Source organism: Poecilia reticulata, linkage group LG6, assembly GCF_000633615.1.
Source record: "Poecilia reticulata strain Guanapo linkage group LG6, Guppy_female_1.0+MT, whole genome shotgun sequence".
Taxonomy (NCBI): domain Eukaryota; kingdom Metazoa; phylum Chordata; class Actinopteri; order Cyprinodontiformes; family Poeciliidae; genus Poecilia; species Poecilia reticulata.
Genome location: NC_024336.1, coordinates 22,551,363 through 22,562,083, shown reverse-complemented (window position 1 = coordinate 22,562,083; position 10,721 = coordinate 22,551,363). Strand labels below are relative to the sequence as shown.

General features: G+C 37.1%; 1 protein-coding gene across 2 annotated transcripts; it reads left to right on the top strand.

Moving 5' to 3' along the window:
- The first annotated feature begins 689 nt into the window (after positions 1–689).
- cd9a (CD9 molecule a) lies at positions 690–9,214 on the top strand. Of its 2 annotated transcripts, none has more exons than XM_008412397.2 (8): positions 690–891; positions 3,420–3,522; positions 3,608–3,705; positions 4,625–4,699; positions 5,220–5,321; positions 5,568–5,657; positions 5,859–5,942; positions 7,899–9,214. In XM_008412397.2, exons 1-8 carry the CDS (start codon positions 823–825, stop codon positions 7,962–7,964), a joined length of 687 nt encoding a protein of 228 aa, XP_008410619.1. In that variant the 5' UTR covers positions 690–822; the 3' UTR covers positions 7,965–9,214. The 2 variants fall into 2 exon arrangements, with proteins under 2 accessions (XP_008410619.1, XP_008410621.1); XM_008412399.2 differs by lacking the exon at positions 690–891 and adding an exon at positions 2,355–2,481.
- The last annotated feature ends 1,507 nt before the right edge of the window (positions 9,215–10,721 follow it).

The following is a 10,721-nucleotide window of genomic DNA, read 5'->3' as shown; positions in this document are numbered from 1 at the left end:
TGTTCTTGGATCTGACTTAATAAGTTGGTCACAAACTATTAAAAATACAAAACAACACAAAGAGAGGCTACAGTAAAAAATACTGGAAAGCTGAAAGATGTTAGTTTCCAGATTATGTTAATGACTGTAAAATGTTATATCATGTTATAATTATTTAGTCTTTTTAAGTATTTCTATAAAGATGCATAGTCTAAGAGGTCCAAGAGGTTCACATGGTGAACAATTAACTGTTGTTAGATGTAATGCAGACAGCAAAATATTAATCTCAAGCTAAAAACAAAATAGTCTGCTCGAGCACCGTGTTCATTCATGTGCAGTATATTAAATACGTGAACGCGCATTTCTTATTGTGGGAGAATTACGTCATCGCACCTTCAGGGCTTCAGTTTGTTTTGTCTCAGAAAATGCAAAAAGCTGTGACGGCTGGCTTTATATAAGCTGCATTTAAAACAATGGTTTTAAGTGTAGTTTGGAAAAACGTAGGGCACTATAGTTAAAAAAAAATACTGAATCATTGAAACAGTTTAAGAAAATGTCAAAATGATTGAAAAGTTTCACAAAATATCACAACGTAAAACGTATTTGGTGCAGTTGTTTGCTTTTCTAAATTCTTTTAGTAAATTAAAAAGAAAGGAAAGGTTTTAGTCTTGTGGGGGCGGACCACTCCATGCGCGCACTGCACAACGAGTCCGCGCCAGCGCGTCGACGAATACCCGTTTAGTACACTGACTGTTATTTAGAGGAAGCACTTCCCTATTCTTACCCTCTATTTTAACACCTCATCCGTTAAACAGTCGTAGGATTTGAAGCAGAAAAATCGCCATGGCAGCGCTGTCGGGTGGAGAGAGATGCATCAAGTATCTGATGTTCGCCTTTAACCTGGTGTTTTGGGTAAGTGCGAGGCGAGAAAACATTTATTCTCATACATCCTGTTGGTTGTTTAAGAACGCGCGCGGATGTGTGGGGGGGCTTCTCGTGCGCGCGGAGTCGTATGAGAGCAGGTTACTAGATTGTGAATGAAATGATAGGGGTGTCCCGAATCGTGCAGAGCACCAAGCGGGTCTTATCGCAGAGGTTCGTATGATACAAAGCACTGACCGCTCAGACACACACTCACGCACACCACCTCTCACACACGCAAACGTGCCCTCAGTGTTTGTGGGTCGGTCTGCAGAATAATCCCCAGTGGCCAAGTGACCCAGTTCCACGATGTAGCGTATACTTTGGACTGTGTCTGCATGACATTTTAATAAACGAGACCAAATAAAGATTACACAGGTGATACATGAATATCTTTTAATTCGTTACGTTGGATTTAAAGCTGCAGCTGTGCGTTGACCGTGGGTAATTTATATTTGAGACCCACGCCTGCAGGGTGTGTCGTGTTTTATGTGAATGGATGTGTGGTTGTAGATAGATGTTTTTCCCTCTGATCGTTTCTAATTTGTGCAGCTATTTATAGTGGTAGGAATAGCCATACATTAGTGGGAAGGCAGGGATTTCCCACTGTGCGTGCGTGTGGGCCTTCATGCGTGTGCTTTCGTATGTATTTGCAAACATTACAGATTTTTTTCTTCTAAAAATCAAGTTCATTTAATATTAAAAAATTAAAAGTCAATAAATATTCTAAAGTGCACTTGGTTAAATTGATTTTAGTTTGTTTACAACCGCAGATCTTCATGTGACTGCAGTTGTGTCATAAAGGGGAAGTGGAAGAACGATCTAAAACGTATTTAAATTCTTTCAACATCAAATCATAGAAAGATTAAATGTTCGTCTTTTTGTGGCTGTCAGAACGAGGCTGATGTTATATTCCTGGGACTCAAGTGAACCTCTGTGAGCGCCATTATCCACATATAGATAATACATGAAACAGTGGTGAGCCTGCCCAGGAGTAGGCAACCTACCAAGATTTAGGGTCATAAGATGATGCTTTGTTTGATTATACCTTAGACTGCGTTCCTCCGGTATCAGACCATAACGATCAAGCTTCTCGAACCAGGATAGTCATGCTCAGTTTCACAATGAAGCAGTAAATATGCACCCAAGCAGGCATCTTAGAAAATGTTCAGAAAGCATTGACGTGCCTGAACAGGAACCCTCTGAAATGCTGTGGGACTATAAAACGCCTGTATGTCTGTGTGACTTAAGTAAATGCCATTTTTAGACAACACAACGGAAACACATGTAGAAACATAACACAATGAGTTGGAAAAACACAGACCAGACCTCATTTGACTAAAGAGCTTGAAGGTCGCTTTCTGCATCTGCTCTGCCACTCCTAACTGTATAATCAGGTGATTTAAGGTGTGGTGTCCCAAACGTTTCTTTCGTTTTACACCACAACGCAGTTCAGCTTTCTCTTGGGCAGAAGCTAGATGCTCCGAATGGTGGATTGGTTCATACTGAAGCACTATGGCTCTTCCCTGGGGGATCAAATGTTTAAAATATCTCATATTTATCTTCAACTTTATGTTCTGGGTAGGTGCACTTTATTTTTCTATATTGTGAGACGTATGAAGAGATCAGACAGAGCTCTTAACAATATATCCTAAATATCCTAAATATGTACCACTTGAGAGTCAGCCATTTAGCTGGACTATAGGGAGACCAGGAAAAGGCTGAGAAGCAAAGCAATACATAAAAATCAGGTGGGAACGATGAAACCTTACAAAGCTGCACTTTCCTCACTGAAGAAAATACAAGGTGTTACACTCGCAAAAGTAAAACGTTTACTTGTCTGTCTGTGCTCACAGAGCTTCTTAGTACATCACAGTGTTGTCATCACGGATTGGTTAGACATTCATTCTTTCAAGGACAATTTAAGCCAATTTTTCTTCACAGTTTAAGAAATGGAACTCCTGCAAAGTGGTCCCGGATGCCAGTTTCCTGTAATTGTAACATTTATCATTTACCATGCAAATATTACATTCTTATTCTCTCCTTATGTGACTCTAAATGGAGAGGTGGACTGATGATCATAAATATATTTTCAGTTGTTTTCACGCTTGTCTAACAATGTATAGAACTGAATTAATATACAAAAGAGACTTCAGGAACGAGGCGTGCTGATTAAATCAGCAGTTTGCGCAGTGGGTTCATCATGTGCCTTGAGTATTTACCACAAATGACCCTAATGTTTACGCAGGCTTGTAAACTAGAACTGCAGAAACATTCCTGAAGCCCCAAAATGGAAGAGAAAGACTTTAGAGAGGGCATGTTGGAGCAGATTTAAGAGCAGCAGCTGCTTACACTTGTTGGAGCTCAGTGTTAAATGCACTTTGAAGTCAATCAAATTTAAGATATGCGTGAATATGGACTAAACCATTATATTAAAAGCTACAGTAGAGGGAAGCATGCAGTGTTAATGTAGTGCTAATTGTAGCATCGTGTTAACGGAGGTATGTAATGTGTGTCAGCTTGCAGGCACTGCTGTACTGGCTGTAGGTCTGTGGCTGAAACTGGACTCGAAAACCAATAGCCTGCTTCAAGGAGAAAATTCTCCTTATGTGTTTTACACAGGTAAGACAGATTCAGAACACAACAGGCAGGCCTTAAAGTTTGTGTTATGTGAACTCATTCATGCACTATGTTATGTGATGTTTAGGTGTTTATGTCCTGATTGCCGTYGGAGCGGTTATGATGGTGGTGGGCTTCCTGGGATGTTGTGGAGCAATCCAGGAATCACCGTTGATGCTGGGGCTGGTTTGTAGCACTTATTATAAATGTATCACCCTCTAAGGCTAAATTGGGCACCTGGAATACTGGGTATTTTGCAAGTAGGGCCTTAAATGTGTAAACAGATTTGTATTTGATGAGGAAATGAGGAAAGTTTCACTTCTGCCATCAGATGTCATGCTGCTTATGTTTCTGGCAACATAAAGTTAAATAACAAAAAGAGGAAATTAACAACAAATGTATAAGTGATCAACCAAAAGCTGAATGTAAGATAAGTTAAACAAAGTAATAATGCAATGAGCAAATATGTGATTATAAATCGATACCTAACATATTTTTCCAACACTATGCATTAGCCCATTTATACAGCATTAGGTTGATACAGAGCACTATCTGTCATGCTTGGGTGAAGGAGAGTTGATGAGATAACTTATTACCCAAAAAATGACATGTGTTTACTCAAACTTAGTTGTTGTTTTTTTTAAAGAGATAAAAATAAATATTTAGTGACAATTCAACCTTTTTATTCCATACCTGAATAACATAGCATTCAAAACAGTAACTTCCTTATATATAGTCAGGTTCACAAGCCTTTGCATCCAGGTTTTATGTTCTTTTTTTCCCACTGACTTCTAAATTCTCTTCAGTATCCATAGCTTCTGAACTCCCTATTTAAGGTACGAGACGTTTGCTTTCATCATTGTTTACTGAACAGTCTCAAGGCCACAAAGGAGTCTCTAGATTTTCAGCGCTTGCTCCCCCCTTCCTTCCAAGTGTGGTCATAATCTGCTTGCACTAAATCTCGCTGGAGGAGGAGCCAATGAAAACTGGGTTTGGCCACACTCCACTGCCTTTTTCATTGTGCAAATGCACATACAACACCAGCACACAAGCATGAATGAAAGACAGATATCAGCTGAGTTTAATTTTGTATTTCTCTGTGCAGTTCTTTTCATTCCTGCTGATCATATTTGCCGTCGAGATTGCAGCTGGATTCTGGGGATTTTCAAACCAGAACAAGGTAAACCAACTGCAGTGTGTTCTTAAAATGGATGCCATGATGCTTGAAGACAGAATAAAAGTGGAAGCAAGAGCACTTCACATAAAGAGGGGCATCTCAGTATATGAGAATATTATTGAAACCATAATTTATTGCAGTAATTCAGTTCAAAAAGCAACACGTTAGACAGATTTATCAAAGACCCAGTTTATGTATTTATTTAATTACATTACACCAATGCAAAAGACTTTTAAATGCAAAAATGTCATGTTATGGTCAGCACAACAAGACTACTGCTGACATTACAGTTCTCCAGCAGTCACTGCTGGCCACAATAGGAGATTGCTAAAGAAGCTGGTTGGTGTATTCACACACATTGACTCATTGAATACTAGGTCTTTATTTTGGGTAAAAGCTCAATACAGAGGACAACAAATAAAGGTTATTTTAAAGACATTATCAAAAAAGAACATTTTTGACTTTGGAGTCCTAGTTGAGACATAAGTTTTTTCAGTTAACCATTCTTGCGGTTGTGTTGCAGGTGTTGGATCTGATCAATGGATTCTACAGACAGACATACGAAGATTATAGTAAAACAAGAGATGATGGCCTAAAAGAGACTCTGCGTTTGATCCAAAATGAGGTGAGACTTGTTGGACTTAATTCCTGCTCTTTTTTTTTTCTTCTCTGACTGACAATTAAATGGACCGATAATAATTTATCACAAAGGGGGGGTTTTGACAGAAAATAAATGTTTTACCTAAGTTAGATGATGAGTGTTTCTTAGAGCTGGAGTAGAACTAAAAAACAAGCCAGTACTTTACAGTATCTCTTCAAAACACAAAGACTAATTAGGTTACATTGCACTATGTTATCTGTCTGTTTCCAGTTATACTGCTGCGGTCTCCAGGGTAGGATTGGAGAAACCTATCCTGACCTTTGTCCCCCTGCAGAAGATCTTGACATGTTCATTATTAAGGTACAACCACGACCTAAATTATCCAACAAATGTTTTATCTCTGTTGTGACTGTATAATTTGTGTTATTGGTGCCCATACATTGTTATGGAAACATCTGTTTGCAGGAGTTTGCACAGTCTCTGTGTTACTGTTATCTGTGTATATCATGTTGTTAAGCATGCTGTAAAGCAAGGGAGCTGAATTACTTCTATCTATTACAGAGCTGTCCTGATGTCATCGACGAAGTGTTTAACTCCAAGTTACACATTGTTGGAGGAATAGGGATCACCATTGGGGTCATTATGGTGAGTGTGCAGCTGGCATACCTTAACCAATCACATTTTAGTCACTTGTTTCTGAAGGGTCTCCAACTCAAGGCTCGGGAATCACTATGCAATGGCCCTCAAAAACAAAAAAAAAAGTGTTTATTTTAACTGAAATGTTTACATAACAGGTTTGGGGAATAGTACATTTTATTTAGTTAATTTATTTCATAGTATTTTCCATTAATTGTAAAGTAAAACAGGTGTTTAATTTACAGTGCCTTGCAGAAGTGTTAATACCACTCTTACATTTTGTGATGTTACAACCACAATCTTCTTTTACTTATTTATTTAGAACATGATAGAAGTATAAAATCACACACATGAACAAGGAATGCAAAAGACATATTTTTGTACTACAATAATCTTAACATGCTCGAAAAGGAGTAGGAAGAAGTAAGACATTTATGAATTCCTACCCCATAAATTCATACCGTATTTTCAGATGGACCCTCATTATTAATTAAAAAAAAAAATAAACAGGTTAATTAATTTTCCATTTTATCTGGGTTTGCATATCTAAATGTATACATCCATACATCCATACCCACACACTCATATGCATTAGCCTCAACTTACATATATATACACATTAGTGCTATCATTCACCCATATTTCTATATCGTGTGAAAACCACTTCCTTATATTTCCTTTTAAATTGTATTAAATTTTGACTTTGTTTTAGCTCCTCATTAAATTTGTTCAATAATTCTACACCATGGATTGAAATACAAAATCTCTTTCTTGTTGTGCGTACACTACAAATAAGTTTGAGAAACCCTTCAAGTCATATGTCCTTTTTCTTTCAAAAAACACATGGTGTGTGCTCAGGTAGCAGTTTATTTGACGCTTTAAACATAATTTCAGCAATTTTAAATTCCATCAGATCTTCAAATTTTAGAATTCTAGATTTTAAGAATAATGGGTTTGTGTGCTCATAAAAACTGACATTATGGATGATTCTAATGGCTCGTTCTGTAGGATACTCATGGTTGTAAAGAGATTTTGTAATTAATACCCAACAATTCTGAACATTATGTTAAATATGGCAAAATCAGATAGTTATGTAGAGTACAAAGTGATTTATTATTCAGAATGTCTAGCTTTAGCTTGGACTGATATACTTGTCATAGTTTATTCTGCAAATGTTTAAATGTCTTAAATGTATCCTATTAGGATTTTGTGGTAAACCATTACCAAATATCACTAATTATGCAGTCGAAGGGAAGGGAAACATTTTGTTTCTCAAATTCTAAAAAGTGAAGCTTACATTTGTATTTAGCCTCCCTCGTTCTTATATTTCTAAATTAATCCAAAGCAACCAGTTATGTTCAGAGGCCACGTCCTTAGTAAATACAGAGGGGATGTATGTACAATTTAAGCTCAGTATGAATGCAGCTGTTCTGTGAAAGCCTTAATGCACAAACAGCATCACGAAGACCGAGGAACACAACAAAAAGGACAGGGGAGAAGATAAAGTAGAGAGTCAAACGTTTCACAGAGAACTGTTTGCTCCATCATCAGAAAATGGAAATAGAACACAGCTGAAAATCCTACAAAGACATAGCTGCTCGCTTAAACTGATAGTCTAGGCGAAAAGATTATGAATCAGAGAAGCAGCCAACAGACCAAAAGTAATTCTGGATGAGCTGCAGAAAACTACTGCCTAGCTGAGAGAATCATTGGCAGGAAAAAAGTTAGGTGCTCAACTCCACAACAAAAATTCACGAAAGAACACCAAGAAAAAAACCCAACGGAAGTCCTCTTTGAATTTGGTCATAAGTCATGTAGTGGACAAAAGGTACGCTAGTCAGATGGACATTTTGGTTCAAGTGTAAAATACAGAAAACTAACAAATAATTCAGAGGATTGCAAAGGTAGCAGATATTTAGGAATGGATAATACACACAAAATATACCCTTTATGTTTCTCCAACAGGTGTTTGGGTTGATCTTTACCATGCTCCTGTGCTGTGCCATCAGGAAATCTCGGGAGGTGGTGTGACACCCACTGGAAGTCATTGTTATTGTTGCATGATGTCGTTCTCAGAGTCTCCACTGCCAACAAAAATAAATCACTGCTTTTTAAGGAGGGTGCTAACCTAAACTGAAAAGGGTTAGCCAAATTCTRACTGTAGAGAACATGAAGGTCTGATGCACTTGATTTTGGTCAATCTGGTTTATTTATGTACAGAGTTTAGGAATTGTGCTACTACACCGCATAAAACATTTCATACTAACCTTCTAGTCAATGTTTTTTTTTTTATGTACAGACTGGCCTTTCCAGCACAGTAACTATCAAGTTCCAGCATTAAGCCAAATAATTTTTAACAACATAGATATATGTAAAGCCAACACAAATTCTATGGAAACTAAAATAAATGTTTTTTTGTTTTTTTTTAAAGCCACAATTGGTTTACTTTATAAATGTGGTCCAAAGTGAAAGAGAATTTTGTCAGTAAACAGATTTTGGCAGAATGCTTGCTTGTTTGTTTCTGAGATTTTTTTTCCCCTCTCTTTTTTCTAAATGAGACCAAAGCTAACCAGATGCTAGAAGAGGTTACCTCAGAAGACAGAGTTCATGTCCCAACATATTTTCACATTCTCTCAGTATATCAGTAAATCAGCGATAACTTTGCTCCTAAGATAGATGCAATGTTTTCACTATGTCCATGTATAGAACGGGTGCCATCTGCGTCAGCAGCAGTGTAGTACTCAAATGTGTAAATTTGTGGTTATTTGACTAAAATCTGCATTTGTGAGCTTCTAACTATATAAGCGAAACAGCATGTCAGTGTGTATTGATGATATTGATTTATCGATGGTGACCACTTTGGATATTCTGCTAATGGAAACACTTCCACTTGAGTGCAACAAAGAAGTAAAAAAGGCAACAAAACGGATGATGGCTAGCAGCCAAATGAATGCCAAGCTAAAATCTACGAGACATTTGTGGTTTAAACAAGCCTGGTGTTACAGTAGCATTCGGCTGAATTTTTTTTGTCATTTATTTTTTAGTTTATCATTGTTTGAAAAGCCTTTATTTGTTTTTGGGGTTTTATTGTGTTTTTTTTCAATTTTTGTATGTTTTATATTGATGTTTGTACATTTTTGGATGCTTGGTGTATATATGTCATATACAGTTTAAGCATTTTGCAGTGTCCTCTTGATTTGACAGAATAATTTCATATATACACTATGCACTGTAACTCTATGTTAACAAGAGCCAAATACAATAAAGTGAGTTAGGTTGAACTTTAGGATCTTTTGATCTGTCTTGGACTCACAAGCACACATTCTAAGAAATGGCATTCTCGCAGGTTACTTTTAATCATGATACCAAAACATTTTTTTATGATAAGATACCATACTTTTCCAGACTATTCCCTAGAGCTTCGTTCTTTTGTGCTCACTTGAAAAAAAATCAAGTATTAAAATTCAACATGAACTTATTGTAAATATTTCTGCAGTTCTAATGCTTTAAAATGGCAGTCTTCAAAAACAAGACAGACAAAAGAAGGAAAGAAAATAAGGGACACAAAAAGGGAGATATGGAAAATGAGAAAAAAAGAGTTACAGTATGGAGCATGCAAAGTATGTATGCAAAGATTGAAGAATGCAAAACACAAAGAGGACGCCTGGAAGAGATGAGGACTGTAAGGAAGCAAGGATGGACACATGAAGAAATAAGGGAGGGTGGGTGGAAAGGCATTAGAAAGGACAGAAATGGAAAGAAGGATGGACACAATAAAGTAGGGAAGGGCACAATAAGGAAAGGAAGGACATAAGCAAAAATGTCGCTTATGCCATTTTCGCTTATGTCCTCTTACCTTCTTTTTTCTGGAGGAAACAGAAAAAAGAAGGTAAGAGGGTGAGAAGAATATAAGAAATTATAGACACAGAGAGGGATTGAGGAAAGGAGACTAAAGTGAAGATCAAGATCACAATGAAGGCTGGGCATAATGTTAAGATAATAGGTTAGAAAGCAAAGACTATTTGACTTTCTCATGCATTTTCAGATCTGAGCAATGTAAAATCCGATTCCATTCTTTTTTCAGGCTGCGATGGAACTCTATTTAATCATATGGACACCAAACATGAATAATTTACTATTTTACTGAGTGTACTTGGTGCACACTACAAAAGGGCATGCCAGGATTAGAAAGGCTGAGGTGTCCTGATAACACAATAACACTTTAGGTTTGTTCCCTAGTGTGCAGAGGAAAAAAAAACAAAAAAAACACACCCACTCCCTCAACTTTTTCCGCTTTGATTTTGGTGACAATCAACACAGTGACTCATAGAGATCGTAAACAAAGAAAAGAGCTGCCTTTGATTAAGACAAAGTGATTCTGAGTCACTTTGTCTTAATTAAATTGTGGAAAATTTGTCTCAAAAACTAAGGATGCAGAAGTAACCGTAAACAGAAGGCTGTGTAATAGATTAAGAGTCTAATTAAAATCCAGATGACTCAGTTTCTGCCAAAAACAAAGGTGAAAACAGCATTTGTGTTCCTCTGATTACAGCACAAGGAAGCAGACTATGATTTGGCTGTTGAAAGTTGGGTGATGCCAAAGCCCCACTCTGCAGATAAGACCGATTTCTAAAAGGAAAGTATTTACATGTAAGGCCATGTTTCTGTCCTGTTACAACATCACACACCAAACTGTGATGCTCAAAGGAATAGAGAAGGACAACAAAGATAAAAAAGGCATTTTGAAAAACAAATAATGACGCAAATGAGCTTTTCCTTTTCCCTATT